Raw genomic sequence first — 22,371 nt, 5'->3', positions numbered from 1 at the left:
GATGCCGGAGTTGAGGGGGTTGAGCTATGAGGAGAGGCTGTATAAACTAGGCTTGTACTCGTTAGAGTTTAGAAGAATGAGGGGAGATCTCATTGAGACGTATAAGATGATGAATGGGATGGATAGGATAGAGGTGGAGAGACTCTTCCCGCTCAGAAAGGACAGTAGGACTAGGGGGCACAGCCTCAAGATAAAGGGGTTGCGGTTTAGAACGGAGTTGAGGAGGAACTTCTTCACTCAAAGGGTGGTGAATCTCTGGAATTCTCTGCCCGTTGAAGTGGTGGAGGCTACCTCGCTAAATATTTTTAAGACGCGGGTTGATGGGTTTTTGATAAGAGAGGGGATTAAGGGTTATGGGGAGAGGGCGGGAATGTGGAACTGAGCCACGACAGATCAGCCATGATCTTATTGAATGGCGGGGCAGGCTCGAAGGGCCAGATGGCCTACTCCTGCTCCTATTTCTTATGTTCTTATGTTCTTATAGTCTGGAGTACCCCAATTTCCCGGCAGGAATGACATAATGGCAGTTGAGGCATCAACGTACTTTTGAATTAGCATTCAATTATCAAGCAAGGTAGCCATGGAAATGGAACAGGAACATTAATTTTTCCCATGTCATCAGAGTCATTTTCCTTCCTTTGTGATGACTCCAAGGTTTAAATGGGATTTGAGATATCCAAATGTATAACTGAGAAAACTCTATGGTAAACAGGTGGACTATTTCCTCATTTTAAACAAAAGTAAGCAAATACTACAATATCACAAATACTGACTTCAGTTTGGAGCTATATTTTAGCTAAATGATGCCCTCGGCAGAGTAGTATACACTGTCAGCTCTGTACACCTCCCCTGCATTACCTTCTTGTTGTAGCCCATCACTGCAGTCAATATTTGCACACCACCACAACACACAAAAATCACATGCAACAAATTGCTTTTGAAATTCATTTAGAAATCCAAGCACGTGCTTTACTCAGCTTGGCTACTAAGATTCTCAGGCTTCTAGATCTCTATGCTAAGCTAATCACCAAGATGAGAGTTACAAGAGATGCCAGTCACAGCATTAGCCACACCACTGTAAAGTCCAGCTTTTAAAAAAAACACAAAGCATTTCTACAACCACAGCTCATCTCAGCCAATAACTTACCAGTTGTTTTCAGCATCTTTGCTTTTCCTGTATACTTGCAGAAGTGGGAGAGAGGTTTACAGACGGAGGTGTCACAGATAGAGAAAGATAGAAAAAAAGTCAGAGAAAATAGTAAAGTTACGCACATTCAAACATTACAACATAGCCTCAATTTCACAATCACCTGAAGTATTCCAAGCTCAACAATTATTGTCATTGCCATATGAGTTCCTCAGTTATCTATTTATGAAGACAGCAGAAAGTTCACCCATTTATTTGGAACAACAAAAGCATGCATATTTGTCTGGACAGATAAACCCTTAGTTAAATTGTCCTGATATGATTTAGTTGTGATTAAATGTGATCAGGATGGCAATTATTTTTCTCCTTTTGGAATCTCTAACTTCTTGCTTATTTTCCGCTATTTATACCTGCCCGTGGCTGCTTTCTTCAATCCATACTCACAGCTTGTCTGTCTTTGCTCAATTCATCTAACCCTTTCACCACACATTGTCCCACTGCACCATGTCTACTGTCTTACTCATCCTTCTCCAACAAGTCCTCCATTTCCTCTTCTCATTCTCTTTTCGCCTCCCTTGACTATTTTTAATGAACCCAAGCCAAGTGGCTTTCTCACCATAACTTCATCTCCCATTGCTTCTGGAGTCCATTTAACCTTCCTCAGCTGGATGGTTGCCCAAATATCAGATTGAGTATGCCACATATTTATCAGAAGATGAGACACTGCCAGTCACAATGCTATCCACAAATAGAATCTCTCATGCTCTACACTTAGATGAGCCTCTACAACAAAGCTTCTAAAGTGAATGGTTGAATTTTTGTATACTTCAAATAAAGCTACCTAAGGTGTTGTGTTTTGATTCTCACTAATATATTACCAGATAGCTTAGCCACATGTAATCCAATCATGCTATCCAATTGACGGCATTCTAAATCTGTTACACACAACAGTGTGTTCAAATTTTACATTTTAATAAAACTGCAGTTAGTAGGGTTAATTTTTAACTTTGTTCCCATAAACCATTCATCATCAGTGATGATCTATCCACCAGCATTAGCTTGCCTAGTCATTTTAGTAATGGTTTTGTATGGTATTTTCCTAATCCAGTTCTGGTTCACTCAGGGGATTTAGAAAGTTTGTTCCAATGTCAATTGGAAGTGACTGAATGAGAAATTTGATCTCAAAAGAGGAAATGCTGGAAAATCTCAGCATGTCTGGCAGAATCTGTCGGGAGAGAAAAGAGCTGATGTTTCAAGTCCGGATGACCCTTTGGGCATGTTCAATTCAGAGGGTCATCTGGACTCGAAACGCCAGCTCTTTTCTCTCCTTACGGATGCTGCCAGACCTGCTGAGATTTTCCAGCATTTTCTCTTTTGGCTTCAGATTCCAGCATTCGCAATAATTTGCTCCAGTCTGGTGAGAAATTTGATATGTAGGCTTTCCATATCAAGCATCCTCTCCGTATAAGTAAGCAGGTAGGCAGAGCGAGACTGCTTAATAATCTGATTGCATGGACTCATGATTTCAAAGTATGAGGAGGTTTGTCTTATTAAATGTAGACAATAAATCTGAAAAATAGCATGACTTGAATTGATTAAATGTTGACAGCCATGAATAATATGGACATAAATTATATTATACACCATACTATGCGATTGCAAGACTATCACAAATAAATGCAGGATTGACTAGCCTCAAGGAGATCAGAGCCAGGACAAGTGGGGACTGTTCTTCTGGAGGATTTCTTTGGGTTCCCTGATAAAATATCCCACACCATAAAAGAACATAACCTGGAAATAGATGCCATGGAGTGATATCAGCATTGGCTTGTTTAATGAACTAAAACGTTCACTATTTAGTCAGGGAAGAGAAGGGTTGATTTAAATTAAAGTGATTTCATGGAATGCACTTCCTGCTTGTACACCACTATGCATAGTATAACTTCTTGGATCATTAATATACATTTACAAGTTTCCATAAAACATGCAAATCTGAGGCACTTCCATTATGTGCAGCTGATCTAGATAATAAAAATAACCTTCCCTCCACTTCAAAGTCTTGGTTTCCCAAAATAGCATGCCGACTGGAATGAAACCCTGCTCTCAGTGCACTCCTCCCACTCTCAGCAAATCGACCCACTAACCTCTGCTTGCTTCATTTCATGGACATGCACAATGCTGATGGCAATCCAAATCCACAGCTCACAAACAGGTCCACAATATTGGACTGATCAGAAATATTTTCCGTTTCCTTCCACATTTGGTTTTGTTTCCAAACTTCACTGAGCAGAAAAATCCGATAACACCTTTCATCATTCTACAGAATATCACAAAAGGGAATCTTCCCTTGGGCAGCAACTGAATCATAGAATCCCTACAGTGCAGAAGGAGGCTATTCAGCCCATTGATCCTGCAACGACAACAATCCCATCAGTCCCGATCCATGTAACCCCACATATTTACCCTGTCAGTCCACCTGACACTAAGGGAGAATTTAGCATGGTCAATCTATCTAACTCACTAAGTCTTTGCACTGTGGGAGGAAACAGGAGCACCCAGAGGAAATCCACACAGATACAGGGAGAATGTTCAAGCTCCTCACAGGAAGTCACCCGAGGTTGGAATTGAACATGGGTCCCTGGTGCTGTAAGGCAGCAGTGCTAACCACAGTGCATCACCATGCCACCCTTTTAAAAAGCGTTCTTTATAAACAGACCTATGATTTTATTACACAAAGAGCAGGGATGAAATCTGATCCACTGATTTTTAAGAAATTCAGGTCCTGATGTTCTTATGGCTTTTTTGTAAGTTGAAACAACTGTGTAATCGTTTATATTAATATAAATTTTCAACTTTCCAATTGTGCGTAGAACTGGCACTCGGGATCCAATACAGAAACTAAAAATTTTTCATTTCTATTGGAATAAAAATCATTTGATATCAATACCAGATGGTTCATCCACAGTGCCTGTTTTACACCCAGTTGGCAAATTGACAATCTACCCTAATTGCTCAGGTTTCCTGAGCCTAGTGGACAATCCAAATGTAATTACCCTGCACATATTCCTTCTTTCTCCATCTTTCGCTGGAAAGTTTCATTTCATGTCTGCCAAATTTAATCACTAATGATTTAATACATTTTATTTATAAGATGCCGTAGGATTACTTTGTTTACAATGTTATCAAAGACCTTTGATACTTTTTACAATTCAGGTCATAATACAGATATTCAAAGTATATTGCATTAAATTGTCAAATGGTGCACTGTTCCTTTTTAATTAAAAAGCAAGTTGCTTTAAAATGATCAAGTTACATGTGATTGTAATACTTTAAGGACATTTTTGGAACTGTTTCCAAACACTGGTGCTCTACCTTCTTTGAATCACTAATAGTTGGGGAGTCAGAATACAATTTCACTGGATAATCCACTTAAAACAACTAACTTGCAGCAACAGTTCAAAAGCAAGCCCAGTCTTTAAAAATTTTTGAGACTCATCACCGTGTGTTAATCATTAATCATTCGATTAAATGGATTGTTTACTTGCATCATTATTTTATGATATTGGTAAAACAAAAGTTGCTGCAACCCTTTAAATTTTTAAAAGTTTAAAGTTTATTGAAGTTTATTTATTATTGTCACAAGTAGGCTTACATTGACACTGCAATGAAGTTACTGTGAAAATCCCCTAGCTGTCACATTCCAGTGCCTGTTCGGGTACACTGAGAGAGAATTTAGCATGGCCCATCCACGAAAGCAGCACATTTTTTGGACTATGGGAGAAAACTGGTGTACCTAGAGGAAAACCACGTAGACACGGGGAGAATGTACAGATTCCACATAGACAGTGACTCAAGTCGGGAATTGAATCTGAATCCCTGGCAGTGTGAGGCAGCAATGCCACCATGCTGCCTGGCCATTAAAAATCACTGCGAAAATCCCCTACATTTTATTGGCTTGAGGGTAGTTTTAGCATACCTGCATTGAGAGACACTGATCAAAGAGTTGCTCAAATAATAGCACAAATTGGTGGGCTTAAAAATGGACAATGGCAACTTTTTTTCTGAATCATCTGTCTACACATGATTTCACTGAATGGCAGAGTAGTCTTGATGGGCTGAATGGTCTACTTTTGGTCCTACATTTTATGTCACAGTAACGTTGGGATCTGGAAAGGGCTATCTCATCCTTTGAGCTTGCCGAAACTCATTTAGACAATGCCTAATCTCTCCCTCAACTCTGTTTTCCCCTCTTAACTCCAAACACTAGGTAGCTTGAATTAACAAAAACCTCTTGATCTCAGTCCTGAAAGCACTAACTGTCACAGCACCTTCGGGGATAAGAAAGCTCCAAACTATCTCTTTCTCTGCAAGCTTGTTAGCAGGCAGCAAGTGGACAGCCTTCCTATTTCACTTGGAATATCTTTGTTGGATCAGCCAACTGGGCAAGAGTTGTCCAATCGCATTTGTTTCTCTCTCCTACCTGATGAATCACACCCATCAATATTCGAGTTTTCAGATTTTCTCTCGTCTTTGTCAGTGACATGGTCGTAAGTGACGTTGGGCACATTCAGTGACTTCTCAGAATTCAATCCATTGTCTTTATCAATCTTGAGCTTCTTTTTTTTACCCTGAAAGTGCAAGCAGTCAACAATTCCTTCACAACTCTGTTACCAGGCTTACAAAGATGGGTGTCAATGTTTGCACGACACGCAGTTAGTAAAGACCCGGGGATAAGGCTCTCGCAACCTTGTGCACATGGAAACGTGAGATTTTTGGGAGATAAAAATGGGAATCAGATTTGTCCAAGTCAGAGCTGACTCCCTATGGAAGTATAAGAAAATTAAGAGAAGGACAGAGAATTGGGAATACAAAACCAATATGAAAAGGGAGGAGATAACTCTGACTGGCTGGTGAAATGTTACTACTGGGGTGCTGAAGTGGTCAGTCCTTGGACCGCAACTGTTTATAATCTATATAAATGATTTGCAAGCAGGGACAGAGTGTAACATAGCAAAATTTGCAGCTGATACTAAAATAGGTGGGAAAGCAGGCAGAGAAGAGGATATAAAGATTTTACAAACAGGTATAGATAGGTTTGGAGAATGGGCCAAAATTTGGCAGATGGAATTTAATGTGGATAAGTGTGACATTGTCCATTTAGGCAGAAAAAACAGAAAGGCAAATTATTACCTAAATGGAAAGCAGAATCAAAATGCGTTGGGGCAGGGGGATCTGGATGTCTATGTTCATGAATTATAGAAAGTTGGTATGCAGGTGCAGCATTTAATAGAAAAGGCAAATGGGAGGTTGTTGTTTATTTCAAAGGGACTGGAGTGTAAAAGTAGAGAAGTGTTGTTGTTATTGTGTAAGTATTGGTGAGATCACATCTGGAGTATTGTGTTCAGATTTCCTCTCCTTATTTGAGGAAGGATGTGGTGGCATTGGAGGCAGTTCAGAGGAGGTTCACCAGATTGATTCTGGGGATGAAGGGATTGACATATGAGGAGAGATTAAACAGTTTGGGCTTGTAATCACTGGAGTTTAGAAGGATGAGAGGGGATCTGATCGAAGAATAAAAAATTGTAAAAGGGATTGATAAAGTAAGCGTAGACCAATGTTTCCTCTTATGGGGCAATCTCGAACGAGAGGTCACAGGTATAAGTTGAGAGGCAGTAGATTTAAAACTGAGATGAGGAGGAGCCATTTCACTCAGAAGGTGGTGAATTTGTAGAACTCACTGCCCCATAGCGCAGCAGAGTCTAAATCATTGAATGGTTTCAAGAAGGAGATAGATACATTTCCAATAACAAACGTGATAAGAGGATATGAGGAACAGGTAGGGAAGTGGATTTAAGACCAGGGAGAGATCAGCCATGATCTGACTGAATGACGGAACAGGCTCAAAGGGCTGAATGTGCTTACTTCTGCTCCTAATTCTTATGTTCCTATGTTAAAGAAAATAACAACAAAGGGAAGATTGTAATTACCGCTAATTTCTTTGGCTTTGGACTTGGAGATGGAGAATAAATTTTGACAGGCTGTCGAACATACATTTTCCATGTTGCAGATTCATAGTTCTCTGCTGCATAGCATCTCCATGATGTCTGAAAGGAATAAAACCAGCAAACTTGTTTCAACTTTTGGGAAGGCTTAAATGTTTCTTGTGAATTGCAAAAACACTATTGTACGTTTACTTGTGACAGGGACTGATTTTCATGCACTTAACTATCATGACTCAATTTGTTGAAAATAGCAAATTGATATATTCTGAATCAATGCGGCTAAAGGTTTGATGGGGAAAAATGTTTGCAAAACTGCACATTAACTCTCTGATGATTGACAAGTTTATACATTCCTCTATCATGGTAAATAGTTCCAAGAGGTTCATAGTCATTGAAAAATATCTTTAAATCAAAAAATAAATCAAACATGTAGCGACGCTTCCTTACAATTTTCCAAAGCAAAACATTAAATAATAATTGTGGAAGAACATTCAGCGCATCTTAATCCCTCCACTCAGAACGACTCTAACATTTCCCTCTTGCATCATCTAATTGGTCCTGAAAGGACTTCATGGTTTTTGCAATAATTACTGTGTTCAAGTTCATTCCACCTAGTGATGCACTCCAAGGGTAGAAGAATTTCCTTGTATCATTCCTAAATTTATACATTCTGAGGTATCATGTTGAAATACCGAATAACAAAGTTGAAAGAGGCCAAGGAAGAAATATTGAACCTGATTCGTAGCATCTCCATTCAACGTCGAATGGCGAATTCAATATAATAGTGAAAAGGGTGGATGAGTCACCACTTTGAACATGCAAATCCTTGTTGTACTCTAATGTCTTAAAGTAATTGCTTAGATTTAGTTTGCCTTGTCCTATGCTTACCTATTCTGTATATCCCTAAGATTACCTCTCAAATTCTGCTTTTCAAGATTCAAAAGGCCAAGATTCTCTTTTCTCATAACTCAATGAGGAAATTGGTTAATTGTTTTTTAAAACAGTGCCTCCAACATGTGCTTGTTGCCCTTTGTGTCTCAGTGCTCAGAATTGGATATATTACTTCAGTTGTAGTCTGACCAGAACACTGAGTGGTTTGACTATGATTTCCTCTGTTGCCTATTTGAGTATATAGTTCAACATTCCAAAGGATTTATCAATGTCATGGTTCAACATTGGATAATGTCTCTAAGACCTCTTTCAACTTTACTTTTGACGATATCACCCCAATTCCCAGGCACTGCATGATGCCCATTTCTCCTTCAATGGGACCACTTTAGTCTAGTCTAAACTTAACCTCCCCTTTGCTCAGCCCATACATAGATTTTGCCCAACTTGCCATGTGGTTTCTGAGCTTTTTCTCGATTCCACTGCTGTTCCCAGCTAAGGGCCGTATGCAAATTTGACTTGTTTGAGTTGGGTTTCTGATGCTCAAAGGCAAGATTTTAGCTATTGAGTCAAGTTGGGCTACCTACCAGCTCAATGGTAAAAGCTTCACTGAATTGTGAGATTTTCATAGGGTGGGAATGGAAGGGGGAGCTGTGTGCAGGTTGAAATCTGGCCCACCAACCTTGCAAACAGATGCTAGGAGAACACAGAGATGGACAAATGCCAGGTGGACTGGTCAGAAGGCCCACTTTGGTTCTCTGGGACTTTGCTTCTTTAATCTGCCAGTCAGACTGACTTGTTCAGTAAATTATTATTGTGCACATAATCTTCACATTTACACATAATGATCCATTATGTTCTTAGAATTGAACTAGACTGTTTCTGTTTCATTGCTACAGACACTACATTAACCTTCCCAGTCTCCAGTCTCCATAATGATTATCAGTGCCTCAAATTTCCTCCTTAGTCCCCTTTAGAGACAAAAATCCTCTATTCCCTAGGGAATACCACTGGAGCCCTCCCAGAATGTCATCACAACTGCAGCAGAAACTGATAAAATGTTTTACACAGAATGCCTGTTGTCTTTTTCAAGAGGTGGCATCAGTGATTGCTTAGTCTTCCAGCACAATACGAGTAACTTTTAAACTTTTACCCATCCCTGTGTTCTGCTAGCATCTACTTGCAAGGTTGGTGGGCCAGATTTTATCCTGTGCCCATCTCCCCCTCCCATTCCCAACCTGTGAAAGTGTTAAGATTCAGGGCACTTTTTACAAGGCAGGTCGAGTGAGTCAGAAGATAGCCCGACTTGACTCAATAACTAAAATCTTTCCCTAAGGATCTGAAACCCAACTCAAACAAGTCAAACTTGCATATGGACACTCAGCTGGGAAGGGCAGTGGAACCAAGAAGAAGCTCAGAAACCACATGGCAAGTTGGGTAAAATCTGCATTTGGGCTGAGCAAAGGGGAGGTTAAGTTTAAACTAAACTAAAGCAGTCTCCATTGAAAGAGCAATGGGCAATATTTCTTTGATTTACCTCTTACTGTGAAAGAAAGAAAGCGTTTCTTGCTCTTATGTTTCAAATCTGGGGCTATGCATTTTTTCTTGGTGATTCCCTTCCCCTCTGGTTACCCTTTTAACCAATTACATATTCTTGCATTCATCCCATGAATATCATCCCTTTATCTTCCTTTTCATTTCTCTGGCTGTAGATGAGGTGTACCGACATGGATCTACTCTTGGCCACATGCCACACAGAACCTTCCAGCTCATTGTGTGTTTATACATGAGCACATCTTGAGGAAATTTATGAACGGTTCTACAAGCACTGAGCCAATACCTTTAATAGCACCAATATTTCTTCTCATTCCCCCATTACAGCACTTCACTTCCATGCACAATCATTCCTTTCCTTTATTTGTGCGCGGGATCTGTGTGCAGTGACAGTGGGTGTGTTTAGGAAAAGACATCTGAGACGCATTAAGGAGGTACATCTGGCAAGCCTCATACTACATTAAATTTATGATCTTGCAAAATGACTTGGGTTTTTTATGTACTGTTGCTGTTTATGATATACTTGCCAATCGTTTATGTGCGGCATGATGACAATAAGAGTAGCTCTTTAATAAAAAAACAAAATTAAGATTTGACTTGACCTTTCTTCAATATCATGTGGCCTACAATTTTCAAATTAGGTAGGGTTGGAACAACCAACTTTAAGACAAAAGTTACTGTAAAGTTCTACTGATGGAAAAAAAAATCCCAAGGGTAAACATTCAAACAATGACATTAATTTTAGCGGCCAAACTCAAAGCCAATTTAGATTTGGGCCATGGATTGCCACTTGTGATTGGCCCCCTGAATGTAGCAGCACTGTAGACGACCAGGACATACCTGAATGAGGGAGGCGGCTGCCGGAATCTGACGGTTAAAATGCTTCTGTCTCTGCTTCTGCTGAACCTTGAGAGCAAACCCTGAACCCAGAATTCCCTGGAACAACACAAGAGGGATTAGAGCAATCATTTCTGTTGGCTTTCCCAGTAGAATTACATGGGATGTACAATGCAGGAATGGGTCAATTAGCCCAACTTGTCTGTATTGGTGCATGTGTTCCACACAAACGTCCTCCAAACCTCTTCATCTGACCCTATCTGCATAACCTTCTATTACTCTGTCCTTCAAGTGCTTTACTAGCTTTCCCTTAAATGCATTTTTTTGAGAGATTATTGTTGTCGCACCATTTCACCAAAGTCTCTATCGCTTTCCTGTACCCCATCTCATCATTGTTTGTGACCCAACACAATATGGTGGTGTAATCAGCAAACTTGAAAGTGGAGTTGGAGTGGAATTTGGCCACGCAGGCATAGGACTATAAGCAGTATAGTAAGGGGCTGAGAACACAGCCTTGTGGGGCACCGGTGTTGAGGGTAAGCATGAAGGAGGTGTCATTGCCTATCCTACTAACTGCGGTCTGTGGGTTAGGAAATCTAGGATCCAGTCGCAGAGAGAGAAGTGGAGCCCTAGGCCATGGCTTTGGAGATGAGCTTTGTAAGGATAATGGTGTTGAAGGCTGAGCTGTAGTCAATAAATAGGAATCTGACATAAGTATGCTTATTGTCCAAGTGTTCCAGGGTTGAGTGTAGGGCCAGGGAGATGATGTCTGCTATAGACCTGTTGCAACAATAGGCAAACTGTAGTGGGTCCAGACAATCTGGAAGACTGGAGTTGATGTGTGCCCTGACTAATCTTTCGAGGCACTTCATAATGATGGATTCAGAGCCATCAGGTATCTGTTGACTCTACACCTCCTCTTTAGCCAGGTATCTGTTGACTGTACACCTCCTTCTTACCGACGTATCTATTGACCATACACCTCCTCTTTACCTAAGTAACTGTTGACTATACACCTCTTTAGCCAGGTACCTGCTGATTTTACACCTCTTTACCCAGTAATCTCTGCTTTACTGGGATATCAGTTGACTATATATTTCCTCTTTAGCCACATATTTGTTGACTATACACCTCCTCTTTGCCTGAATATCTGTTGACTACATATTTCCTCTTTACCCAAGTATCTATCGACTATACACCTCCTCTTTACCTAAGTATCTGTTGACTACACATCTCCTCTTTACCCAAATATCTGTTGACTATGCACCTCCTCTTTACCTAAATATCTGTTGACTATGCACTTCCTCTTTACCCAGCCATCTATTTAGAGCAATGACACAGGAGCCTATCCGCATATCAATTCCACAGTTCGAGTGGTTGAGCTTCTTAGGCTGAACAGCGATGATTATAAGAGAATGTTCATCAGACCCCTATAGGTTAATCTTTGAAAGTTTTTTTCACACTAACAAGCCAAGCTCTCCAGCTAAACCCTTTTCCTTATGAAGGACATTACCTGCGATAACTTTTATACTGGCTAATGTCAGAATTAAGTAAATATTGGAACCAAGTCCTAAGGTAAGAAACTTCTTTAAAAAAACAACTTACAGCAGGAAGTGCAAAAAACGAAATTGCGAATACAGAGAAGCATGAAGCGATCGTTCTGCCGATCCAAGTCTGAGGGACTTTGTCCCCATATCCGATTGTTGTAACAGTCACCTGGGTAGGAAGACAACAGCTTGTGAATTTTAGGATTATTGTTAAGGGAATCCAGGCTGCAGAAATTGAAACCTCAAAAATAGAATTAACTCGATTCAATGTGAATCACTTTTCTCGTTCTTGATTTAGCAACTGTTATATGATCCACCAGTATTCAATGCTATCCAAGTCAAAGGAACTGAATATTAGACAGGGTGTAAAACAGGCAGCCAAGTTTCTATCACTCAGTGTTAATGTCATTGGGAGAGCACCGAGCTGGTATTGTTACTACAAACCCAAAACATTGCAGATGCTTAAAAACTGAAATAAAACCAGACAATGCTAGAACTACTTCGAGCAAAAGACAGATTTCACATTTCAGGTCCACCATCTTTGATTAGAACAATTGTTACTGTCCTCAGAATGCAAGGGTCAACACAGCCACATTTTCTATATTTTCTATACTTTCTGAGCATGATGTGCCTAAGATATTCTGTTTAAGAGATCACGGACAATGTGCACTCAGATAACCACATCCTTTTAAGAACATAAGAAATAAGAACATAAGAAATAGGAGCAGGAGTAGGCCATCCAGCCCTTCGAGCCTGCCCCGCCATTCAATAAGATCATGGCTGATCTGTCGTGGCTGAGTCCCACATTCCCGCCCTCTCCCCATAACCCATAATCCCCTCTCTTATCAAAAACCCATCAACCCGCGTCTTAAAAATATTTAGCGAGGCAGCCTCCACAACGGGCAGAGAATTCCAGAGATTCACCACCCTTTGAGTGAAGAAGTTCCTCCTCAACTCCATTCTAAACCGCCCCCCCTTTATCTTGAGGCTGTGCCCCCTAGTCCTACTGTCCTTTGAGCAGGAAGAGCCTCTCCACCTCTATCCTATCCATCCCATTCATCATCTTATACGTCTCAATGAGATCTCCCCTCATTCTTCTAAACTCTAACGAGTACAAGCCTAGTTTATTCAGCCTCTCCTCATAGCTCAACCCCCTCAACTCCGGTATCAGCCTAGTGAACCTCCTCTGCACTCCCTCCAAGGCCAAAATATCCTTGCGTAAGTACAGCGACCAAAACTGCACACAGTACTCCAACTGCGGCCTCACCAATGCCCTATACAGCCGCAGCAAGACCTCCCTACTTTTATATTCAATCCCCCTCACTATAAAGGCCAGCATCCCATTCGCCTTCCTGACCACCTGCTGCATCTGCAGGCTGGGTTTTTGCGACTCATGCACAAGGACCCCGAGGTCCCTCTGCACCTTTATGTGCAGCTTAAATCACTGCTGCACAATTTGCATCAAGGTCAGAAAAGAAAGGCCCAGATGTTAACAGAGAGACTAGGAGGGAGTGAGACTGATAGACAGTTTTGCAGGTCAGCACGATAACGCAGTGATTAGTGCTGTTGCTTCACAGCACCAGGGACCTGGGTTTGAGTCCCTGCTTGGGTCACTGTCTGTGTGGAGTTTGCACATTCTCTCCATGTCTGCGTGAATTTCCTCCGGATGCTCCCACATCCTCATTGACGTGCTGGTTAGGTGCATTGACCAGAACAGGTGCTGGACTGTGGCAACTATGGGAATTTCACAGAAACTTCATTGCTGTGTTAATGTAAGCCTTACTTATGACAAATGAATACACTTTCCTTCACTCCCTGACAAATTTAACAGCAGGACTTTTTGATTGTTCCAGCAAATGGTGGTAGCCATACCAGTTTGTGAGGTTAACTAGGTGTCAGGCAGATGGGCCTTCAGCACCACATTACAGCAAAGGCCAGAGAGATTGGACGGTGGGGGGGGATTGGGAGTCGGTGGGGTGGGGTGTGATCGATGTGGGGAGGGATTGTTTGTCAGAGGGGTCAGTGTCATGTTCTTTTCTTCAATGTAAATTATTTGATTTATTATTGTCACGTGCTAATATACAGTGAAAATTATTGTTTCTTGCTCACTATAAGGACAAATCACATTGTTTATAGAGAAAGAAATGAGAGAGTGCAGAATGTAATGTATAGTCATAGCTAAGGTGTAGTAAAAGACCAACTTAATGCAAGGTTTGTCCATTCAAAAGTCTGATGGCAACAGGGAAGAAGCTGTTCTTGAGTTGGTTGGTATGTGACCTCAGGCTTCTGTATTTTTTTCCCGAAGGAAGAAGGTGGAAGAGAGAATGTCGAGGGTGCATGGGGTCGTTAATTATGCTGGCTGCTTTGCCGAGGCAGTGGGAAGTGTAGACAGAGTCAATGGATAAGAGGCTGGTTTGTGTGATGGATTGGGCTACATTCACGACCTTTTGTAGTTTCTTGTAGTCTTGGGCAGAGCAGGAGCCATACCAAGCTGTGAAACAACCAGAAAGAATGCTTCCTATGGTGTATCTATCAAAATTGGTGACAGTCATAGCTGACATGCCAAATTTCCTTAGTCTTCTGAGAAAGTAGGGCTTCCTTAACTGTAGTGTTGGCATGGGGGGACCAAGGCAGGTTGTTGGTGATCTGGATACCTAAAAACTTGAAGCTCTCAATCATTTTTACTTCATCCCCATTGATGTCAACAGCGGCATGTTCTCCTTTACGCTTCCTGAAGTTGATGACAATCTCTTTCATTTTGTTGACATTGAGGGAGAAATTACTGTCGCTGAACCACTTCACCAGATTCTCTATCTCATTCCTGAAATCTGTCTCATGATTGTTTGAGATCTGACCCACTACAGTGGTGTCATCAGCAAACTTGAAAATCGAGTTGCAGGAGAATTTAGCCATACAGTCACAGGTGTGTAAGGAATATAGTAAGGGGCTGAGAACACAGCCTTGTGCGGCACTGGTGTTGAGGATGATTGTGGAGGAGATCTGGTTGCCTATCCTTACTGATTGTGATCTGTGAGCTAGGAAGTTCAGGATCCAATTGTAGAGGGAAGAGCCGAGTCCCAGGCCACAGAGTTTGGAGATGAGCTTTGTAAGGATAATGGTGTTGAAGGCTAAGCTGGAGTCAATAAATAGGAGTCTGACATAGGTGTCTTTGTTATCTAAGTGATCCAGGGTTGAGTGTAGGGCCAGGGAGATGGCGTCTGCTATGGACCTGTTGTGTCGATAGGCGAACTGTAGTGGATCCAGGCAGCCCGGGAGGCTGGAATTGAATCATATGATGACTAACGTTTCAAAGCATTTCATAATGTTGGATGTCAGAGACACTGGATCTTAGTCATTAAGGCACGCTGCTTGGCTTTTCTTTGGTACCGGGATGTTGATCATCTTCTTAAAGCAGATAGGGATCTCAGATTGTTGTAAAGAGAGGTTGAAGATGTCTGTGAATACCCCCACCAGCTGATCCACGCTGGATGTAAACGTGCCAATCATTGGGAAGGATTGATGAAACAAGAATATAGGTTCTTTATTTGAAGGCAAGACTATATACAGATAGTATTCAGTGGGGGGCTCAGTATAGCACACCAAATCTCTACCCTACTGCTTGCAAACTAACCACAGGTCATGAACAACTACATCACATGATATTAGGGGTGGCACAGTAGCACAGTGGTTAGCGCTGCTGTCCTCACAGATCCAGTGACCTGGGTTCAATTCTTGCCTCGGGTCACTGTCTGTGCGAAGTTTGCACATTCTCCGCATGTCTCTGTGGGTTTTCTCCGGGTGCTTCGGCTTCCTCCCATGGTCCGAAAGATGAGCTGGTTAGGTGCATTGGCCATGCTAAATTCTCCCTCAGTGTACCCGAACAGGCAATGGAGTGTGGTGACTTGGAGATTTTCAAGGCAACTTCATTGCAGTGTTAATGTAAACCTAGTTGTGACACTAATATGCAAATAAACTTAAAACTTACATCCTGTCTCGAGATGTTTCTGATTGACAGCAGTTTAAGTATCTTTCCTTAAAGATACATGCACATCACATCACAACAATTTGGGTATAGGCAGGTATTGATGGTTCGAGTAGGGGGTGTTAGGAAAGAGGATCAGGAATGGGGGGACATTTATGGGGGCCATCAATCAGGTGGACAAAGCATTAGACATTGGTAACATTATTGAGGGATGAGCTGAGACTTGGGGGGGTGGCACAGAGAGGTCAGGAGAACGTCACTGGGGTAGCCAGAGAGACTGGAGAAAGTGATGTTGATGAAGATAGTGGAGAGGGCAAGTTGACAAAGGACAAAGGGGGAATCAGGCACAATGGAGGGCATCAGCAGATTACAAAAGGCAGTAAGTACACTGCTGGGAGGTTCGTCAGTTTTCTTGGTGATCCAAGTGGAACCCTCTTGCTTCTCTTGGTCCTCAAGCAGTGCTAGAAAAGCACTTACCCAGTTCATGTAGTGGTCCTTGCCATCCTTCAGCAGCTAAACGGCATTAAATTTGGAAGAGAGAAAGAAATCTGAAGCACAGAGCCTTAATAAAGCATTTGGATAAGCCCTGGCCTCCCACTCTCATCCCAGCTCTGATAAAACTGGACTGTTAAAACTGGTGTCACAGTGGTGAGCGCTGCTGCCTCACAACGCCAGGGACATGGGTTCAATTCCCAGCTTGGGTCACTGTCTGTGTGGTGTTTGCATGTTCTCCCTTGTCTGTGTGGGTTTCCTCTGGGTGCTCCGGTTTCTTCCCACAGCCCAAAGATGCAGGTTAGGTGGATTGGCCATGCTAAATTGCCTTTTAGTGTCAGGGGAACTACCTACGGTAAATGCATGGGGTTATGGCATAGGGCTTGGGGGGGTTTGTGGTCAGTAGACTCAATGTGCCGAATGACCTCCTTCTGCACTGTAAAGATTCTATGATTCCACCTCTCCAAGACTTTAGCATTCTTTTGGAGTCCAGAATTGGACAAAAATACTATAATGGTTATAAAGGTTTGGCGACACTTCCTGGTTAATAAAAAATATTTTGTGGGACGTGGGTCTTGCTGGTCAGCATTTTAATAGTCTGTCCCTAATTGCCCTTGAGAAGGTGGCAGTTGTAATGACTTTAACGAGACTTATGATGTGGACCTCTTAAATAAGAGCTCCCAGATTAAGGCAGTAATAGCTTGTCCAAACAAAGAGCCCTGCTTCTGTATATACTGTGGAGTGTCAGGGTTACTGGCACTCGGGGTTTATATTCTGTAGGAGGAAATACTTGTCTGAGTTTCATCACTATGTAAATAAATCCGAATTTGATGAAGGGGCACTGGCCACAAAGCAGTTATTTCAGTGGTGATCTGCCTTCCTAAACTGCTGAAGTCCAAGTGGTGTAATACATCCACAGTGCTGTTAGGGAGGGAAGGGCAGCCCAGTGGCACAGTGGTTAGCACTATAGCCTCACAGCACCAGGGATCCAGGTGCAATTCCGGTCTCAGACTACTGTCTATTTGGAATTTGCACATTCTCCCATGTCTGCATGAGTTTCCTCCGGGTGCTCCGGTTTCCTCCCACACTCCAAAAGAATGTGCGGGTTAGGTTGGTTGGCCATGCTATATTAGCCTTGGAGTCTGAGGGGATTAGCAGGGGAAATACATGGGGTTACAGGGATAGGGCCTGGGTGGGATTATACTTGGTGCATACTTGAAGGGCTGAGTGGCCTCCTGCATTGTAGGGATTCTATGATTCTATGATCTAGACCTAGTGGCAGTGAACAAATGGCAATATATTCCCAAGTCTAGATGGTGTGTGGCTTGGAGGGGAACTTGCAGGTGGTAGCGTCCCAGTGCACTTGTCCTTCTGGATGGTATAGGTCACAGGTTTGAAAATTGCTTTCGAAGGAGCTTTGGTGGGAGGGGGGGGGGATGCTGCTGTGCCCCTATTGCTAAAGTGAAGGATATCATGTACTTTTCAAAAAGAACCAGATCAATTTGTCTCAAGAGATGCATATATGCAAACCCTTTATGTCTCTGTTGCTGCACCCCCAACTAAAGTGCTGCTGCCAACAAGTGAAACCATCAGGATCCCTGGCAGCACTGGAACAACTGAGCTCAGCCTACACTGGGTGTCACTTATTCTTTGAACATCTGCTTCTGAATAAAAATCCAATCTTACGAGTGCTTCCTGGGAGATTTGCTTTTTAGGAGTCAATTGAAAAAAAAAGAGAGGTGGTCACAATCATAAAGGTGCGAGGACAGAGTGAAACAGTATCTGAGGTGTACAGCTTTCATTCCAAGCAGAGAAAGAGATATTCCTTTGTTTGAAATCAGACACTTAACAAGTTCACACAAGTAAAAGCCTTGTTCCAGATACTTTTCTTCTCTCTCTTTTTTCTCCCTTAATTCAGTGAATGATTAGAGGAACAATGTAATGGAGCACAGCTGGAGAGCATGTGCCTGAACCAAAATAGAAAGGATTAGAAATGTGAAGTCACACGACAGCACGATACTGATCCAAAGGAAAAGATTCAGCTTTCAGTCCCGGAGGCAAAGCCACTGACTGATACCAGTGCACAGATGTCCTTTCTTCAAAGATAACACAGCTTTATCAATAATTCACCAACATACACCTCTGGTTTCTATTTGAAGTGCACCCAGGTGTCCTATTACAGCAGTGCACTGATTCTCTCATTGGAAAGTTGGGGGCTTAACCCTAAATAAAGCCTTTCACTGTGATGCAGACTTCAACAAACTATTATATTACCAAGACTGCGTAAGAAATAGGAAACACTAAAGTGCAGAGGGTAAGAGAGAGTGGGTAGCAGCTCGAATTCTAGTTTATTTAAAAAGGAGCCATGGGCTTCTTGATAAAGAAAATACAAAACAGGAACACCGCACCTTCAATTGTAACCTAACTGAGAGAACGCCATTGCACATTTAAACAGAAGGTGGGAAGATGTATAAAGTTTATTTATTAGCATCACAAGTAGGCTTACATCAACACTGCAATGAAGTTACTGTGAAAATCCACATTCTGGTGCTTGTTCGGGTACGCTGAGGGAAAATTTAGCGTGGCCAATGCACCTAACCAGCACGTCTTTTGGAGTGTGGGAGGACACCGGAGCACCTAGAGGAAACCCATGCAGACACGGGGAGAACATGCAAACTCCACACAGATGGTGACCCAAGCTGGGAATCGAACCCGGGTTCCTAGCACTGTGAGGCAGCAATACTAACCACTATGTCACCTTGCCGCATGAAGTTACGGTCCAACTGTTGGAATTTGTACAACCTATAGGCTGCATGCTGCTGCAGATTCTTGGTGTTCTGATCTTTCTGGATCTCTGTTTAATTCATACAGTAGTCCTTTGATAGAATGTTGTGTTATGTATCCAAATCACAGAATGGATATATTGGAGACATGTAAAAGATACAAAGTTGATTCACCAGCGTGAATGCCAGAGCTATAATCACTGAAGCAATGAAGGGAGAGGCCGCTGTGGGTCTGAGGGCCTGTTTGTTAAAAAGGGTATCAGTTATGAAATGGTTTGAGAGGATAAATAGATTATTTTCAGCGATTAATGAATAAGTAACAAGGGCACATAAAACTCAGTGATGGAAATGTTAAGGTTAGAACAGATCCCCCCCGCCACTCCCTCACCCCGCGCACACGAGGAATGTTTTACAACAAGTAAATAAAGTAAATTAGTCACAGCATTTAGGGAGGAATTAGATAACTGCTTAGAGAAGAAAAACATTAAAGGTTACAAGGTGAAGGGCAGAGTACAAAACTTTCAGAGTGCAGCCAGTTCTGGCACAGATACAGTGTAATCTCCTTCTGTGCTGATATTTCTATGATTCCATACACGCAAGTTCATAACTTTGTATCTAACACAGGCCTTCGGTACATTCTTGGACTGAATTCAAATGAATGGCATTAGAATGAACAGTAAGTTTTGGGCAGCGGTTTGGAAAGTTTTGAGCAAGTTCACAGAATCTGCAACTGAAAGAGAAAAGCAATTTTTTTTGTAACAAGACTATTGGTTGGAAACTGTGTATACATTGTTAATATGTAAATTTGTATTTAACTCAAAACGGACATAGGTGTTTTTCCTTAAGTAACAATGCTTAGGAAATTGCTAGGATTACTAATGAGAATTTTCTGCCATTAAGTTAAGGTTTACTTATTAGTCACACGTCGGCTTACATTCACATTCTAATGAAATTACTGTGAAAATACCCTAGTTGCCACATTCCTGTGCCTTTTCGGGTACACTGAGGGAGAATTTAAGGACATAAGAACATAAGAAATAGGAACAGGAGTAGGCCATCTAGCCCTTCGAGCCTGCCCCGCCATTCAATAAGATCATGGCTGATCTGTCATGGCTCAGTTCCACATTCCCACCCTCTCCCCATAACCCATAATCCCCTCGCTTATCAAAAACCCATCAACCCGCGTCTTAAAAATATTTAGCGAGGCAGCCTCCACCACTTCAACGGGCAGAGAATTCCAGAGATTCACCACCCTTTGAGTGAAGAAGTTCCTCCTCAACTCCATTCTAAACCGCCTCCCCTTTATCTTGAGGCTGTGCCCCCTAGTCCTACTGTCCTTTCTGAGCAGGAAGAGTCTCTCCACCTCTATCCTATCCATCCCATTCATCATCTTATATGTCTCAATGAGATCTCCCCTCATTCTTCTAAACTCTAACGAGTACAAGCCTAGTTTATTCAGCCTCTCCTCATAGCTCAAGCCCCTCAACTCCAGTATCAGCCTAGTAAACCTCCTCTGCACTCCCTCCAAGGCCAAAATATCCTTGCGTAAGTGCGGCGACCAAAACTGCACACAGTACTCCAGCTGCGGCCTCACCAATGCCCTATACAGCTGCAGCAAGACCTCCCTACTGTTATATTCAATCCCCCTCGCTATGAAGGCCAGCATCCCATTAGCCTTCCAAACCACCTGCTGCACCTGCAGGCTGGGTTTTTGCGACTCATGCACAAGGACCCCGAGGTCCCTCTGCACTGTCGCCTGCTGCAGTTTTTCGCCATGTAAGTAATAGTCCTTCCTACCATTATTCCTACCAAAGTGGACCACCTCGCACTTGCCAACATTAAATCCCATTTGCCAGTTCCTGGCCCATTCGCCCAGCCTATCTAGATCCTTCTGCAGACTCTCCACACCCTCCGCGCAATTTGCCGTTCCACCAATCTTGGTGTCATCAGCAAATTTCGACACCATACACTCGGTTCCCTCCTCCAGATCATCTATATAAATGGTAAATAGCTGAGGCCCCAGCACCGACCCCTGGGGCACTCCACTAGTCACCAACCGCCAATCCGAATAGCACCCGTTAACCCCCACTCTCTGCCTCCTATTTGACAACCAATCCTCTATCCATGCTAACACCCTACCCCCAACTCCATGCCCCCTTACCTTCTGCAATAACCTCTTGTGAGGTACCTTGTCAAACGCCTTCTGAAAATCAAGAAAGATTTAGCATGGCCAAATCACCTAACCTGCACATCTTTGGACCGTGGGATAAAACCAGAGCACCTGGAGAAAACCCAAGCTGGGAATCGAACCCAGGTCCCTAACAGTGTGAGGCAGCAGTGCTAACCACTATGCCACTTTGCCACCCATGAAAGGGAGCCAACTTCATGCAACATCCAGTGAAACAAATCTCAGCATCATTTCACTGCAAATACTGCTTTCTCTGACACTTGCCACTGTGTAAACTGCATAGACAATGGTCTGTTGTAAGGATGATGGCAGTGTGCCCTCATGAGTGGTGATGTATTTATGATCTAGTCTTTGTAGATGTAATAGGAAAACTTTATTCTTTGTCTCATGAGTGGTCTGTGATGTTTCACCATGATGGCAGATTTGCATTGCGGTAAAACACAAAGTAATTTTTAAAAAAACATTCTGTTCTCTCTCTCTTTCTCTCACGTTCATTTTAAGACAGAATTAACACTGTTAAATTTACTCCAAAAATATAGCTTACAAAAAATATATTTAACTCATAGAATTCCTAAGGTGCAGAAGGAGGCTATTCACTCCATCAGGTCTGCACTGACTTGCTCTGACAAAGTATCTTACTCAGGCCCTTTCCCCCATCCTGTTCTTATAACCCCACATTTCTGTGTAGCAAATCCATCTAATCTACACATCTTGGGACACTAAAGGGCAATTTAGCATGGCAAACCCCTAACCTGCACCTCTTTGGCTGTGGGAGGAAACTGGAGCACCCAGAGGAAACCCACACATTCTCCCCGTGTCCAGGCAGACACAGGGAGAATGTACAAACTTCACACAGATTGTAACCCAAGGCCAAAATTGAACCCGGGTCCCCGGCACTGTAAGGCAGCAGTGCTAACCACTGTGCCACCATGCCACCCAAGTTCTTGAGTA

At 42.4% G+C, this 22,371-nt stretch overlaps 1 protein-coding gene across 2 annotated transcripts in view; it reads right to left on the bottom strand.

Annotated features, from left to right (window-relative positions):
• LOC145343928 (potassium voltage-gated channel subfamily KQT member 1) overlaps positions 1-22,371 on the bottom strand; it is a 694,268-nt gene that overhangs the window by 408,264 nt on the left and 263,633 nt on the right. The window contains exons 8-12 of one of the 2 annotated variants that reach the window (XM_080190468.1): positions 12,034-12,144; positions 10,432-10,527; positions 7,135-7,251; positions 5,628-5,775; positions 1,148-1,174 (exon numbers count right to left, since the gene is read on the bottom strand). In XM_080190468.1, the coding sequence (XP_080046594.1) occupies positions 1,148-1,174; positions 5,628-5,775; positions 7,135-7,251; positions 10,432-10,527; positions 12,034-12,144 (499 nt within the window). The remainder of the gene's footprint in view (positions 1-1,147; positions 1,175-5,627; positions 5,776-7,134; positions 7,252-10,431; positions 10,528-12,033; positions 12,145-22,371) is intronic. The other variant, XM_080190469.1, reaches the window with a different exon arrangement.

The sequence above is a fragment of the Carcharhinus amblyrhynchos genome, chromosome 6, assembly GCF_965287045.1.
Source record: "Carcharhinus amblyrhynchos chromosome 6, sCarAmb.v2.hapA, whole genome shotgun sequence".
NCBI classification, from domain to species: domain Eukaryota; kingdom Metazoa; phylum Chordata; class Chondrichthyes; order Carcharhiniformes; family Carcharhinidae; genus Carcharhinus; species Carcharhinus amblyrhynchos.
Note: the sequence above shows the minus strand (reverse complement) of the source record. Positions and strands in the feature narration are given on the sequence as shown.